The 17,453-nt window shown below is 41.9% G+C and overlaps 1 protein-coding gene across 1 annotated transcript; it reads left to right on the top strand.

Moving 5' to 3' along the window:
* The first annotated feature begins 12,460 nt into the window (after nucleotides 1-12,460).
* spry2 (sprouty RTK signaling antagonist 2) lies at nucleotides 12,461-16,938 on the top strand. The gene is made up of 2 exons (XM_079673184.1): nucleotides 12,461-12,743; nucleotides 14,940-16,938. The coding sequence occupies exon 2, from the start codon at nucleotides 14,988-14,990 to the stop codon at nucleotides 15,996-15,998; it is 1,011 nt and encodes a 336-aa protein (XP_079529310.1). The 5' UTR covers nucleotides 12,461-12,743; nucleotides 14,940-14,987; the 3' UTR covers nucleotides 15,999-16,938.
* Nucleotides 16,939-17,453: the final 515 nt, after the last annotated feature.

Raw genomic sequence — 17,453 nt, 5'->3', positions numbered from 1 at the left:
TCTTTTTTTTTTAATGTATTTTCCTCACTGCTTGAAAGGTACAAAACAAAAACATCCTTAGGTAGACCCCACGGCTCATTGACCCACTCCATGGCATCATAACATGTTGTGTTTACATCACCCAAAGCATGCTGGGAATGCTGGTGGCAAAATGTAAGAAATATAAGAACAATAATACAAAGAATAGGGCTGATCAAACGTGTGAAAATCAGCTGAAAAGGGTGATAAATATATGTTTTCCAATCAGAAAAAGGCCCAGTCATCAAGGTACTGGTGCAGATACTGTCCTTAACCCATGCCTTCAAAACAATTGGAACATAAAGAGGTACTGAAGTCCTAAAAGAACATTGTTTTCCCTTCGGGTGTTTTTGCATCGTTTTGAAATCCAGCACATATACAGTATATATATATAAAATACCCTGCCTTGATAACACCTCACTGTGTTTCTATTACAATTGTAATCCATAACCAGAGGGGCTTGAAGGCTGACTCTGGACTCTGCGGCCAAGCTCGGCCATTGAAGGCCTTCAGAGGCCGCTGCTCACGAGTCCACTCACGTCGGGCCCAACAGCAGATTGCTCGAACGAAGCACCACTATTGGCTCGTGGCACATTGAGTATGGCTGAGGCATCATCGGCTTCCTGAAAACATTAGGGTCTTTTCTACTGCTCGGACGGCCCGCTATAGACCCTTTTGTTCCAGGAAGAAAGAGAATGGGGACGGATTGAAAAGCAGGGAGGAAGAGGAGGGGAAGAGTGACACATCGGCGGAGGAAGAAGCCAACTCACATAATACCCACTGATAGACATATAGTCTGAGCCAGAGAGATTTCTTTTCCGGGGCTTTTGGATTCATATGCGCCGGGCGTCTTAGGCTTTATTCACACTAGAAACAGAAAATCAAATCTTTACCTTCATGTGACCCAGAACTAATAGTTTTATAAGACAGAGAAATGATGCGATCTAGAGTGCATTAGGCTAAGAACCAACTTTCCCTGTACACATCCTCAGGATAAGTCCTCAAATCCTCTGTCGTTGCTGCACAGCTTTGGCAACAGTGTCATCTTCTCTATTCGGACGAAATGAAGACACAGCTGATGGCTCATGATTAAAGTCTGCAATCGTGACTGCTTTCAAAATAAAGCTTGCTTTCCCGTGCACCACTTTGAGACGTATTGATATTTATGGTTTTATACTTCTGTATTTAAATCAATGAAGTCGAGAGCTATTTCTGCATCTAATGCCCATGGCTCAGAGTTAACTGGAAGAGTTGTGCGTTGCTTGGCAGAGTAGGAGCGATGTACCTCTCTCCCGCTATTACCCGTCCTGCCAACGTCCAGACGTGCTGGCTCTGAGCTGCTGGATTTACCCCACCACCTCATCCATCACCTGGGGGGGGGGGGTTTAAACAAGGTTGACCAGACTTTACACTGAGCACAAATAGAAAATAATACATTTCCCTGTTCCTTTTTTGCTACTAGTACATTAACTTCCTTCCGAGCTCAATAACAATAATCAAAATGTTTATTATGTCTGTTACTGAGACCCTTTTTTCAGTCCAAACAAAGTACATATCATTTCCTATTCTTGTGCAATAGGGCCCATTTAACAGCCCTTTTTATTCCTATTTCATAATTAGCTTCTGGAGCCAATGTTGAAAGTGTTGCTCAAAAGTAATTACCGAGTTCTAAATCACAGCAGATAGAGGCATTATTGATGATTTGCATGAGTGGATTGGCAGCAACTCTGTCAACAATGCTGCTCTCTCTCTCTCACGAGGGCTGGTCTCTGTTGCCCAATTGGATTTGATCCTATTTTCAACCCCATTTGGAATATGAGCAGCGTTAATGAAACTGGAAATATGAATGTTATAAAGTGCTCCTGTGTGACTCACTTTGGCTGAACAGGATATTTCTTCCATTTTAATTTATACTTGAAACTATCCACTGGAGGTCATGAGTGGTTACTTAAACCTAGGACTGGTCTTTTACTCTTCGAGGCAGCCTTAGCATCTATTATATCATTTTCAGGTTCATATTTATTTCTCTCACACTGCCTGTGCTGCAGCATCTCTTTTCACCCTCTGTCTGAAACCAGAGCCCAGTCTGCTCTGATTGGTTAGCTGGCCGGCTCTGTTGTGATCACCTCCACCGCTTAGGGATGTCCCGCCTCTTAGCCTATCACGTACATTTTACCATTCGCCTCCCATTCCTCTGTAGGACACATGATGACGTTATCCTGTTGAAAGACATGTTGGGAAATGCGTCTCGCAGGGATTTAGATGAAAAGATCGAAGCTGTCATGTTTGCCTTCTGACGCGAATCTATACCGCATGCAGCCAGCTAGCTTAGCTTAGCAAAAAGACTGAAAACAGCTCAAGTAGTGGCAATCCACCCCACTCAAAAAGTATTGCATCAGGGAGTCAGGGACTTTGATTTATTGAATTGAATAGAATCAAGTTGTTTCATACAATGAATCATAATTGCCACCTCCTCAGAAGCAGATGTAAGAAATGCTTGGTCTGACAAGCAATCAGCAAAGTGGAAAAAGTAAGTTTAGCTTTAAACTTCCTCTCATACCTCATTCACACCAACGGTGTTTCAGGGCTGGTTCAGAGCTGGAGCTTGAAAAGCACCGGGTTTTCCTGTTCACACCGCAGCGGAGCAGCCTCTTAGCTCCGGAATCCGGTTCATTTCGAGCTCCAAAAAATTGTCCGGCCAGAGCAAAAGCACCGCATACGTCACGCTTACGTCGAGGCGGGGGCGGGGGCAGGGGCGGGATCAACTCCTGAACAACAACAAAAAGCCAGTTTTATCCAGTTTGTACACAACGATGGAGAAACTTAACAAGCAGCAGTGGTCCGCTGAAGAGACCAGCTACCTACTGGGGATCTGGTCTTCTGAAGAGGTACAGAGGAAGCTGGAGCACAATCGGCCATTTTTGCTTGTTGTCGGTGTCAGCTGTGAGTGGTTTCCGCGCTGTTTGGCCTCTATGAAGCAGGCACGTAAACGGTTACGTCATGACGCAAACGATGACGCAGCACCAGTCGGACTCTGGGCGGTGTGAAAAGAGCCGGAGCTAAACCGAAGAACCGGTTCTGAACCTGAAAAGCTCTAGCACGGAGCTTGAACCGGAGTTGCGTTGGTGTGAATGAGGTATCAGCGGGACAGCAGTGATATCACACCTGGTTCATTGGCAGTAAGGGTACCTATTAGCCTGTATGCCATGGAGTCTATTGTCATGACACAGAGGCCACTAGGCCAGCTTAGAAAACCACGTCACTCCAACAGTGTGCCTGCAGGTGTCTATTGGCACAGGCGGGACTCACTGACACCAGAAATACAAACCTGCTCAAGTTGCCTGGTTACAATCCCGACTGTCACGCTGTGTTCTCGTGCACAGTTAGTTTTGTTATCCTTTATTGAACTCAGACCTGCGGGTGTTGGTTCAGTGTTGGAAGAATTCAGATGACTTTCTAAGCAAATGTCATGACAACAATTTGACACTCACAAACTGTTTGCATTTGTGTGATATTATTAACAGTTGTATCTATAACGACATCAAACCAAACAAGTAAGAAGTAGAATGAGAGTAGCTTTCAAAGTATGTTAAGTATCAATTGTTTGACACAATGCATCATGGATTCTGCTTTATATGATGAAAGAAGATTTTAAAAATAGATATACCAGTCAGTGAATTATTACTCAGATAGAGAAACACAAAGAAAACAATCTCTTTGCTTTGTGTTCATTCAGAGATGTAGAAAGACTGGCACACAAGAAGATCTTTGATATTTGTTCTAACGTTGAGTAAACAAAGTTTTATTAAAGAGCGTCATTTGCAGCCCAAACAAACACTTTGCAAATGACTCCTCAGATGTGGTGAAAAAGAATAAAGTTCTGCTATCATCACCTGCAGGAGGATTATTCACATTCTTTGTCCATTCGTTTCCAATCCCCTCAAACATTTCTTTACCCCCTGGCTTCAACCCAAACAGCTCAGTGATGCTTAGGTGTCCGTGGCTGTGCCAGAGGGGAAATATATTTTATCCCCCCTACTTGTTTTTCCTGCCTTGCAGAGGAATAACCACTCAACGATTCAGGGCTTTCACCTCTACTCTGATAAAGGTTATCTCGGCAATTTAGTGCTGGCGATATCGCATTATGGAGAGAGTTATGAGGCGGAAATCAAATTTAGCTCCCAGTGACTCTGAGGAGAGGGAGGATATAAGGTGTATGGCGCTGCACAGTAATGATAGGGCAGACATCGCTGTGTGTTTGCTCATACAAGGATGTGTGAGACTGTACGTGTGTGTATGTGGGCGTCTGTTTGCATGTGTACTATTCTATGCAGTCTCCCAGGGATGTTAAAGCTGCAATTTCACTATAGTGGAAAGTGCTTTTTACAAAATTGCTTCGTGCCACTGCAGGATCATTTTATACATGAAAGTGCCCGGTGGGTAGTTTGAGCCAAGCATGTCAAATCCTGTTAATAAGTTTCAGAACTTAGGGTTGGGCTTAGCAAGTTGCCATGTGCCAACTTTTGTCATTTTGTATCCATTGTCATTGCCGTCAATGTCGGCTGAAAATACACATCCATATATCTGTTTAGAACTTGCCTCAAAATCATCACGTTGTATTCAGTATCAAAGTACTCCAGTTGTTTATTTATCTGTGTAAGGTTAGACAAAGATTAATAGACTCTTGATGTTGACCAGGAACATTTTGAGGCTCAGGTCGTCCTATTTACGGTTCTTACATTTTGGCAACACTGACATTCTTTCATGGTCAAACATGTTCAATATTTTGGTGAAATAGTAAAAAAATATATATATTTTTGGAGAGCCCTTAGTGTCATACTTTGAAAACCCCTTCTCTAATGGATCCAGAGAGCAACATCCATTTGCTCCACCACTATTTTCCATTTGGATAATTCATTTGCTCTGCAGTACTGAAGGGTGGATATGAGTTAAATGTGTATTTTGGTACATTTGCCTGTAACTGCAGCTTGAAAGCCAGCAGATAATATTCCCAACGTAAAGCTGATAACTCAGTGAGAAGAGGGACTCCTCCTTCCCTTTTATTAAAACAGGAAATTAGAGAAACACATTTATATCAGGGCAACGTGTGGAACGTACCGAGCGCACCGTCACATCACACCTCCTGTATTTGTTAGATGCATTATCACATTATTATATTCACAGTTTACCCTACTCCCTGCGGAGCGAGGAAAATATGCCGTTGCAGGGCTGTTCTGCCAAACAGGTTGCCATGACGATGAGATTTCACTCTTAGTTTCCGTAACTCCTTCCTCGTGTACAATTATTAATAAATCACGATTGTAACAGTTTGGCCTAAGGCTATAGTTTCAGCTGTTTCTATGTGTTTTGTGGAAGTGTTTTTTCCAGTGTATAAAAAACAACTGAAGGGAAACCTTTCGCACCTCTGAGGGAGAAGCTCGGCGTCCCACGGCAAATTGGTTATGTGATAGTGCACTACTTTCTGTCGGGGATAGAAAATACATTTTTAGCAAAGCTGGGGAACATTTGTATAAATCATGGGGAACTCACACAGGCTGAAATGACTGTGAGGACATCTTGTAACAGGGAAGTAGGACAATGGTGTCTCAAACACATTCAGGTCACACAAAGAATGAATGACTTGACGGATGACCTTTTTTGAAGTCTTCTCATTGTACCACCTTTTGAGTGCTACACCAAAACACATTCCCAAAGTGGAACAGCACTCCTGTGGTTTGACACACCATAATAGTGGCATATAGAGTCAAAATCATAGCAGCAGAGACAGATGATGTCTTGTATGTCACAAAATGCTGTATCCCACATTCCCCATAAAGTAAATGAATAATATATTTATTTAGACCTCTTTAACATCCCACATCTCCTGTGTGTAATGCAGCTCATGGGGCTAAAACAGCCTCACACCCACGACGTGACAGAAAAGCCTTCCTCAAGTCAAGTGAATCCCCTCCTCGCCTCCTCGCCTTCTGCCCACTGGTCCAGTTCTTGTTATTGTGATAGATGAGGAGACGCTGTATGACTCGCGGACACACAGTCTCATTAACCACACCACAACAGTGACCCCAGCTGGACAGCTACATCCCTGAGACCTGACAGCATGTCTGGGTTTTTCTTTTTCTTCTGCACCTCCCACAGCGGACTCGCTTCTCACCCTTTCTATCTATTTACCGAGAGGGAAAACATGTGGAGGCTTTTTTGCCGCCACAAAATCTCCGGATGAAGGATTGGATAGTATCTGCACTGTCTGGTTTTATTCCTCTCTGGCAGCGCTTTTGCTCTTTTCTGCTGCCCTGTTGAGTTTACTCCCATTCGAGCCACACATAAGGGGTAATGTCCCGTGATGAATGCCTTTTATGCGATTTTAACAAAGATTTAAGCTTCTTCTCCGTGCTGTTGAACAAAAAAGCTCCTGCCAACGTGAATCCCTGACAGTTGAGCATCAATATTCATATTGCATAAAATCTTGTGCAAGCAAAAAATAAACATCTCTGTACTCGCAGAAAACCAAAAACAGAATAAATGCGGCTGTGTCAGTCAAACACCCAGGAGGTTTCCAAACCCTCTCTGCTAATCTGTGACATGTCTTAGAGAGCATGGAAGCCTCTTTTCAATTTCTTATAGGCTTTCTCAAACGGGTGATGTTGTCAGAAACCACATTTTAGAGTGGGTCAGTGGAAGAACTTTAGCTAACCTCTCGTCCACAGCAGCTAAGACGAGTTTTGAGGTGAATCCACATCAGTGTCAAGAGAAAAAGTGAGTGTTGAGCAGTGCAGAGATCAGTGACAGATTACTCTCCAAGTAGAAAGGAAAAGTTTGAGGAGACAGTTTTTCTATTTGCAGAAAGTAAGGGAGGTTTTTTTGTACATCTTCAAAGAATGAAGTTCAGTCGATGTATCAACTCAGGTGTGCATAGAAGAGCTCACAGGAACCAAACATACTACAAGATAAACTATGTTGGAGACAGTCTTACTTTCTCATACAATTAAAGGTAAGGTCCAGCCCCTTTTGACCCTGATCAATTTGTACTTTACCAGAGTGATTAGTATTATTGTGTATTTGTGGCACGGACTGCTCTCCAAGAAACAATCAAATGTCATTTAAAACAGTTAATAGTCTTGAATTGTGTTGTTTCTTTAGACAATATAAAAAGATTCTACAGTCCTTTTTTACATTCTGGAAGACCATTTAATACAACTATGAAATGCACTATATGAAATGACTTGTCAGGATGGAAGTTTGTGTGGTGTTCAGTCGAGTTAATAGGGTGGTTCGCAGCCACCCACACAAAAATAATGGCTCCCCGAGCCTCACTCAGTACCCATATCACGACTCGTAGCACCAACAGCAACTATTCTGCGATTCCCTTCTCTCCTCTCCAATTCTGCCCCGACCAGGCGTGCTATCAGCCTCCTCTGAGACTCTTCAGCACAGCCTTTGTGTACTGCATGTATTCTCTGTATTGTAATGAAAAGGGGAGGCAGCAGAGAAGTCAGCAAGAGTTGGAACAGAGTTAGTATTCAAAGCTGTGAACTCCATAGGGTCATGCTATTGATAGAAGCACACCAGTACAGAATAGAAAATAGAAAAAGTTAAAAAGAACGATGTGCAGAAAGTCAGTTTATTGAATATCTGCTCGAAGGAGGTGTTTGTTTGATGAATTAAAAAGCAGATGTCCGAAGATGTGAGAATTCTGCAGATTTTGGTTCTGACGTCCAAAAAATCCATTTATTTGTTATTTAGGTCACTACCCCGAAGTCAGCCACAATATAACTCTTGAGCCAGACAGATGTTATTTTGTGTCTGTGGATGATAGTCTTTCTATATCCAAAGTACACTTTATACTTTCTTCTTTTCAAAGAGAAATACAATAACTTTTTTGCAGAAATGTATTTTTCTGCTTTCCTTGGAATCGTCTCTGGCTCTCAGGGTTATGTGGATACAAACGAATGGTCTTCTCATTACTGCATTTTGTAATACTAGGACTGTGTAGGTCTGCACTGCAGTCAGAATACCTTTATTAGTCCCACAGAGGGGGAATGCATCGTTACAGCCACAGACAGCTCAGTGTTACCTATGATAAGAAAAAAGTACTAAGTTATGATATAATTAAAATATAATATTAAAAGAAAAATACTTTCCAAAATACAAATCCTGTAACAGTTCTTAGGATTTAGCAGCCAGGTATATATTACCCAGTTATTAATGGCATGTGTATATAATGTATATATTGCACATAGTATGATGGGATTTAACTTCAGTACAAATCACTTTATGTTAGTTTCTCTGATGATTTGATGTCGACTTTAACCTGGGACATGTTAGCTTTAGCCTTAGTGTTTGATTATAATGGAATGCATGTTGCCATTATGTGCATTTTTAAACCCCCTTTTACAAGTTTTAAAACAAGTCAGTTGGAAATAATGAAAAAGTCAACCAGAACAGCATTTCCAAACCGAGTCACGGAGCGAAAAAACATAAAATGTGAAACCTGGTTAGATTTATTGATCCATAAAGAAGTACATGGCACAGAAATGCACGGCTCTTTGGTGAACACATTTGTGGGTAGATGTAGTAGTACATTGCTCCACCTGGCAGCTGTAATGACCCACTCATCGTGCTCCGTCACAGCAAGGGGGAAGAGGTGATGGACTTTTGAGACTGTGTCCTTCTTCTTTTTTACAAAACCTTTTCAAACAGTCTGCAGGGTCTGCTTGACAATCCAGACACAGTTCATCTCCTGCAGCAGCGGGGGGGTTTTAGGTATCTTTTCAATTTTCTCTTCATCTTTTTTTTCATTCTCCCAAGCTCCGCGGGAGTTAGATTCACTGTGCAGGTGTTCTGGGATAACAAAAGAAAGGGCATTGCTAGCGGTGCAGGACAAAAACTTTTGAAATTGCTGTAAGTCAGCCATCATTAAATACTCCATTTTCTGCCCTTGCTGGCTCCACAGTAAACGGACATTTATCATGGTTGATTCAGCAGCCAGGGACACGGCTGGGCGAGACCACATGACTGATGGACGCTAGAATGCGAGCTAAATTCAATTAAGTGACCTTTTATTGTCAAGGTGGATCGACAAATCTTCCGGGGACAGGATAGGTGAAATATTGTTATGGTCTGTCACTGAGATATATAATTAAAATGGTGCTCCAAATACATGGATCTTAGTGTACAGTAAACATATTTTTCAGCATTTGTGCAGTGAATACAAATTCTTACGGTGTGTTACGGCTGCTGCCTTCCTGGTCGTCTGAGTGTTTTCAGCTGTGTGTGTTCTATGTAAATGAGCTGTGCGGTTGCCCTCCCGGCATTGGCTGCCATCTCCTGGTCCGCCCCTGAAGATTGCGATTGGAGCACACCGGGCCCGACGCACTCCAATCGCAGCGCACAGCCGGCGCACACCTGCTGGAGATTATTACAAAGCTTGGGGACAATCATCATTCTGGAGGCTCTGTATGTGCACAGATGCCTCTCGCTACTTGCTCTTTGTTCTGGGGTTAAACTTGTGTGATTAGTAGTGTCTAGAGTAGGTTAGTTAGAGTGTAGAGTAGCTTAGTTAGTGTTTAGAGTAGTTTAGGATTCTGTGACGGTTGCCTTTAGTTTAGCTGTGTTTTGTATAGATGCTTTGGTTAGTTGTACCACTTTTAAAGTGAGGTTTTGTTTCATTCTTTATTTAGTATATTAGTATTTATTTTCCCTGTATGTCTTTAGACTCACCTTTTAGAGTCCTCCCTTAGTTTGGTTGCCCATTTAAACTTGCGCCTTTGTGGCCTCTATTGTTTGTTATTTAAACCGGTGTTTTTGGCTCTTTTGTTTGTTTCAGGCTGTTTGCCTGCCATTTTGTTCACCTGTTGTCCATTAAAACCACTTATAATTATACCAATACCAATCTGGTTGTGTTGCTTCCCTTTGATTTCCCTAGCTCAGAAGGTAACGTAATACGGTGTCTCAATTTGAGGTGTTGTAGCTTTGGTGGAGCTGCAGTATAGGAAATCAAAAGTAAGCTCCTGATTGCACCTTTAAGGAAACCCAGTTCTGAATAACAATGGGAAATGACAAGTGTATGACCACTTGAGTGTTACATGCACAGAGGGAAACAACCTCCTTACATAATCAGCCAGGTTTTAGTGTGTGACAGGAAGACAATTGGTCATCAGCCTCAATCTTTACCCCTCACTCATGCTTATGCGCGGCTGCATACCGCATCAGAACAATTGCTTATCCTTTCCAAATCGGTTGCAGTCCATTCAGAGCACGTCAGATGTGGAAACTGAGTGAATGCTAGCTGTTGTTGACATCGAAATTCACAAGGTTCGGGGTCGATGGGTTTGAATGTGCATCGTGCGCCCTTGCAGATCCTTTATTCTTTATTCACTGTAAGAGTTCACAAGTTCAAGATTCTCTGTCTTTGTCATTGTTGTCTGTGAGCTTGTGTTTGTTGTATAAAAGTTCTCAGTGAGGTAAGAGAAATGAACCTTGATCTGTGACTAAAACTGTTCGATAACTTAAAAGCTGCATTTACTGTTGTTGCCTTTTAATGTTCTTATTAGGCTGATCCGCTAAACCAAATATCGATGTATCATGTTAGTGATTTTTCTGCTGCCTGTTCAAACCGTTCAAACACAACCATGTAACATTTCCATTCTTATTGTAACACAATGAATAAAGGCTTCAAAGTAAATGAACAGCAGCCGGTGAGGCAGGGGAAACAAAGGAAGATGAATTGTTTGAAGACAGAAAGAGAGAGTCTCGAAAGCTTCCTGACCTGGATCCAAGTTAATTTGCCAAGTCGTACTCTGAGTTAATTAAAGCGACTTCTCCCAGTGGTGTGGTCACAGCTTCATCATTACAAGGAATGATTTGACACTGTATTGAAGAGAGATGTCTAGACTCTCATTGTTTTTATGAACAAGGGCTTAATTGGTCCTTGTATTACTTCTTCAGGAAAGGTCTCAGTTTCATTGGTAACACTCTGACTACAGCCTGGCACTTAAGTTGTTTGTTTGTCTTCCTTAAATCTCATATCAAACTTACCGATTCACATTTCTTCATGGTTCTACATTTCCTGTATTATTTTTTAATGCACACATGTACTTGACTCCTTTTTAACAATATATAAACTTGCCACTTTTAATTACAGATTATACATTATAAAAACTTTACAGATGTATTTGATGGATATTTAAACAGATCTAAATGGTTATCTTTGAACTGTCACATAAAGCCTCTACTCACTGCAGTATGCAGTACCAAAGAATATCCACAAGGTAGCGCTGTTCCATTATTTTTCACAACAGATTACTGAAAGTGAATTGTACCATGGATTTAATTTAACTTTAGATCTATAGCATTCTGGCAAATGTTTTTTAAAATGGTTCAACGTGATCAAAGTCTCCAGGGGTGCCCAGTTAGTCGAAGGGAAGTCAATATCTCAAGGCCAGAAGATGTCTCTTAAAGTAACTTGTAAAATACTTTTTGAAGTAAATTTCTTCTGTCATCTGAGAGAAAAAACGTATTTAATTATTTAAACTAAAGTATATATGATTAAAGTGATGTGAAGCAACAAAGTAGTCTACTTTTTCTTTATAAGTACAATAAGTATTTCAGCTTTAGGGAACTTTGTACTTCTACTCGACTATATTTTGGGACATTTTGGCAAATTATGCCATGCAACATATTTCACAAGTTGATATACTTGCATATGAAATACAAATATGTAAAGCCATCAGTTAAATGTTGTGGAGTGAAAAGTACACTATAAAAAGTAATGTGCAAGTAGGCTACCTCAACGTTGTACTTGTACTCTCTTTTACCTGTAGATGCAACCACAGATATTTCTGACTTACAAAATTAAAATGTCTCTAAATAACTTATGATGTTCTGAAAAGGTTTGCACTCCATACAAATTGCATTGCAAAAGTCAAATGATATCCTTTGACTTGATATTTACAGTGTAAAAGCACACTTATTAATGAGCATAATATCTTTATTTGCAGCCTATGTAGAACTCAAACTATCCCATTACTACCCCAGCAGCATGCACTACTGTAACACCTTCTCTTCATCAGGGAAGAGATATGGAAGGTGCTGCCTAGAAATGGATCACCAACGATAAGAGGTGCAGGACTTTAGGAGCGCAGCCTTCATATTTCCAGCCGGACCAGCAGTGTTTGGCCCTGCAGTATAATTGATAAGACTGGGTGTGAATGGCTGCTCTCTCACAGCCAATGGCTGAGCACCGGATGCGAGATATCCGCTGCAACAACAAGCGCTCTGTTCCCCCTTCAGCTTGACGCCATTTACAGCCCAAATCCCGACCTCCTCTCCGGAAAGAGCAAAAAAAAAAATACACGAGAAAAAGTACTCGCAAAGTCCCAGAGCCCTGCGGATAAAACACACAGAGTTTGAACAACTTCTGAGCTGGAGTTTCTTCTACTTCTTCTGCAAGAAAAGTGGAGTGCCGCTAAGTTTGCACTCCGACGCTGATTGATTGAACATTTCTCCCGTTTTAAAACCTCGTGCTCTTGCGCAAAACATGGGATTTACGTTTTAGCGTTGCCTCTCATGAAAATGCACCTCGGTTGGAAACTTTCTCAATGGATTTTACTGACGACTTTCCAGACTGAGTTGTTGATGCACGGAATAAACTCCCTCTCAAATTGGATTTATTTCACCTAAACGGGGGCTAAAGTGTCGAAAGCACGGTAAGTGAAGCCTTTTGTTAAACAAAACATGTTGCTTGGCTGTGTCATACACTTGTTTAAAATGTTTATCGTAGTTCTGAGCTTGCATTTGTAGACTTTTTAAAACTCCCCCCCCTTTTTTATTAAATATTTTTTTCAAAACATATAATGTTATGGTTTTACCAGGAGGGGCTGTCTTACTTTTGACAGATTTTGAGTTTCTGATCCGTAGCTATTTTTGATGAAAGGTGTGGTTTTCCTGCATCTAAAATTAGCTCGCCTGGACTGAGTCTAATGTCTAATGTGATTGTTCATCTCAATGCTGGTGTCAGCTTTATTAGGAAATAGTCGTGTCCAAGTTGGCACATGTGTTTGCTCATAAGGTGCACTCTCTCTCTCTCTTCGCACAAGATACTATTAATCTCCTGCACTCATAATGTTAATATCAATTTGCTTAACACAGCAGAAATCACTGCCTTGTCAGATATGCATCAGAAACAATATGTCGTATTGGATTTATATATTTACATCTTCACAAATTTGTCCGTTTTTCTTTTCATATCCCTAGCCTGTCATTTTAAGAACTGATGCCATCAGTTTGCCCCAGTTTACTTCCTCTAGTCCCCCCACTTCACCCTCCCACTGTGGCCAACATGGCCTGCACACAGGGCCCTCTGAGGGGATGAGTGGCTGCACGCCCCCCCCCCCCCCCCCCCCCCTTAACAGGCTAACATTTGAGTGTGCCTGGAAGCCCTTCATTTGGAGCAAAAAGGCTCATAAATCCTAAAGAACCCCCATGCATGCTCACAGAGAGCAGTCCTTCACTGCCTCCCACCCCCCACCGCCACTTTGAACGCATCACTCAAACTTTACATGGTCTCTTTCATGCTCCTAACTTTTTTTATCTTGTCACTCATCTTCCTTTTTTCAAGAGTGTCACAATGCAAAATGCGTTAGAATGGGCAAGGTTGCTGCAGGCCATTTGTCATGCAACAAACAAAAGCCCTTCCTGTATTGTCATTGAAAAGGGGGGAACCTCGCAACCCCTAAGATGCCATTTGAAAGCTAATTACCACAAGGAAGGAGAATTAAGGCCAACACTGTCAGTTTCTATGCTTTGGTGTGATATGTCGGTGAAAACAAGGCCTCTGTATTTGAATATTTTAGCATATTGCCCTCCCTCTGCATTTATTTAATTTTTTTTTTCTTTTTATTATAAATCGGAGAGATAATGAGTGATGTGGGGCTATGAGTGCCTAGACTAGAGGTCAGACTTTGGGGTGAATGTTAGAAACTTAAAAGAGCAGAGGCCTTGATCTGCCGTTTACACTGACTCTAACACGGAGCCTAACATTTCCATTCCTGTGTCATCTGTTTGGCCCATATCAGTCTTCAGTAAAGTGCTCGACTTCCCTTTTTAAACGATTGATTCATGAATCAACACATGTTTGCAGCTTAAATTGGATAATTTTCTTAATCATCCAGCTGGTCAAGTTTAAGGCTATTTTACAAAAATAAAAAGAACCAGTATGTTTTCATTCTAAACCAGCATATGGCAGTTAATTGATATATAAAATGGTTGCCAATTAATTGACTTGTTTTAGAAGTATTTTTGTGCATTTAAAGCCTTTTTTTTGCTCACAGTATAGCGACGACAGGAAATGGGGTTGTGAGATGCAACAAGGTCCTGGCCGGACTTAAACTGGCGTGTTCATGTTTAATGTCTTTAAGCTACCGGAATGCCCCCTAAAAAAGTTTCTCACTCAACTTATTGAGTAACCATCAATCATTTCTCTCTCACTTTGCAGAAGTAAATGCTAATTTATCTTTCTTGGTTGGATTAGTTATTTCTCTGTCATGGGTGTGGGAAAATAAGAGGGCAGGGAAGTATATCATTTCGATGACCATTTCAGTTCATAAACATGATACCTGGAAATGGAACTTTATACATTATTTAGTTTTTATCGTAGCCATAGCTGTTCCATAGACGCACTCTTGGGTTAACGCCAAAAGCGGATCCTAAATGCCCAAACAACTCTTACTTCTGGCTCCAAACATTACATCATCTATGAAATCAGTAACGTCCATCTCGCTTCCTCATTTGTGTGTCGGGCCTTATTTCCATAGTGGTGCTTGTACAGATATCGGTTATGATTTGCATGATGTTATTTGCATGGCTTGTCACAGCCGGATATAAACTGTGTCTTTCTGTTACAGGACTTCAGATGTGTCCCATGCCAGCCAGAGTGCCCCTTCAGTCCCGAGATGGATTCTACAAGTCAGAACGACAGCGATGGGGGAGGAGGACGCCAAGGGCGGTCATCGCCATCGCCGGACAATCCGCATGACGAAGGGAGAACGCAACCTCGGACTCCGCAAACCCCAGATGGTCCCCCAGACCCTGGGTTGACCAGCAGGCTGCTCCAAACTCCAGCAGTGCTATCTCTGGATCAGATCCGGATATCTGGGGGTAGTAATGAGTACACAGAAGGGCCCACAGTCGCCCAAAGATCTCCGGCCTCTCTGCAGAGGCAACAGAAGAGTGACTTGAATACGTCACCAGGATCAAGGACGAGTGGGCAGCATGAGACCCGGGAGGAGCTGCCTAATAATCTCCGTAACCTGCATTCATTGACTCAGCATGGAAACACAAATGCTTCCATGTCCTCCAGTGTGGAGGACTCCCAGAGTAGCATCAGGACCACCGTGGGGAGCTCTTCTTCAGGCCAGAGGCTTGGCAGCAACCAGATAATCAGAACCCAGCCCAAACGTGCAGAGCTCAACTCAGAGCAGCTGAAACCCCTGAACGATGAGCCCAGGGCTCTGTTGGCTGTGCCAGGCAGCGGAAGCAATAAAAATAAAAGCATACACACCACCAAGTGTGAGGACTGTGGTCGGTGCTGCTGCCCAGAGTGCAGACGCCCGCGGGTGCTTCCTTCCTGCTGGATGTGTAGCCGCCGCTGCGTGTGCTCCCTGCAGAGTGCCGTAGAGTACGGTACGTGCGTGTGCTGCGTCAAGGGCCTGTTCTACCACTGCTCCAGCGACGACGAGGACACGTGTGCTGACAAGCCCTTCTCATGCTCACAGTCTCACTGCTGCGTCCGCTGGACCACCGTGTCGCTCTTCTCCCTGCTCTTCCCCTGCCTCCTGTGCTACCTCCCCGCTAAAGGATGTGTCGGCGCATGCCAGAGCTGCTATGACCGGAGCACGCGCCCCGGCTGTCGGTGCAAGAACACAAACCTTATCCGCTGTGAGGATTTTGGCAAGCCAACGTAGACAGGACGGTGGTGTACGTTGCAGAAAGATGGACCATGTTGACTGACTGTAGACAGCCCTGTAGTTCTGTAACGGTTTGATTAGAGTGCTTGAGTTTTTGTGTTTCCCATCAAGATCTTCATGTCTGCCACATCTGGGCAGAGTCGGTTTTGTCTTCAGTTGTCAACTTTTAATGCTTGTTGACAAAAATGTTCCTACAAAAGGCACTGGAGGAGCATTCACTCACCCTGGCGTTCTGAGTATCACTTGAAAGGTAAACCAAAATAAGCGCTCCATATGATAAAAGACATATCCAACTACTGTTTTGTCCTGAAAAGAAATTCTTCACTCAAGTGCCCAGATATCGAGTTGAGTCCAAATGGATATCCTTTTTTTTTAACATTTAATACAACTTATATGCTAAGAACAGAACTCTTATTACTAACTGTATGTAAAGTAGTCAATGCAAAGGGTATGTACATTAGAAAATGAGTTTGACAGATGTTTTATTTTTGTACATATAATAATACTTCAACTGTGAAAAGATTTCTGCCACACCAGAGGCACCTTGATAAATCCACGTTTATATGAATCAGTAACTTCATTCACACGATGTTTGTACATTCACTGGAATGTATATCAATCATTTTATGTCATTTACAAAAGAAAATCTTATCCCTTCTACTTGTAAATTGTACAGTGACCTTATATGAGAAATTTATTTTCTAATTCCAACATTGCTTAGTGTAAAGTTAAAAAAATATATATATTTATTTGAAGGTTTATTATTTTATAATGAAAAATATTTATTTTGAGAAAGCATTGTTAATGTGTCACCTCTTACTGTCGTTGCTGCAGATTGTGAGGTGACCTGTAGGAGTGTCAAAGCTGGATGAATAGTTCACTATGAATTAGAAGACAAATATATTAACGTTTGAAATTAAACAACCTTGAAGTCTGACTGTATCTTTCCTGTTTTTATTCCTGCATTGTACTCTCCAAAAACATGTATTTCTACCCGATTTTGCGGAGAGGCAATTTTGCGTTGGGGCCTTTCCGGATGGTTGGAACCAGACTTAAGCACAGTTTTCAAACATTTTTAATTGAACCTCTGCACGAACACCTCGTGTAGAGCTATCATCAGCCTGGCTCTGCCACACAATCGCCCCACAATGTTTACAGAGATCAAACAAGGACGCATTAATGTTCGCCTTGGGCCCTGTTGAGAAACAAAAACATCTGGCTCTGGTAAAGCCATGTTCATAGGAATGTGCACTTCTGTTTGCATGCACTCCAGATGTAAAGGCAATCACTTATTTTTTATCTAATAAATCAAACACCCCACCTGTTTTTTTTTACAAATATGCATGTGAGCTTACTTTTACACTCCTGACTTCAAGTTCATTTCATACACCTCTGTTTTCCTCCCTTTTTTTTTATCAAAGGTTTGTTCAGGAATTCCTTGGTCTTGAATGT

The sequence above is a fragment of the Notothenia rossii genome (genome assembly GCF_949606895.1).
Source record: "Notothenia rossii genome assembly, chromosome: 3".
Taxonomy (NCBI): domain Eukaryota; kingdom Metazoa; phylum Chordata; class Actinopteri; order Perciformes; family Nototheniidae; genus Notothenia; species Notothenia rossii.
Note: the sequence above shows the minus strand (reverse complement) of the source record. Positions and strands in the feature narration are given on the sequence as shown.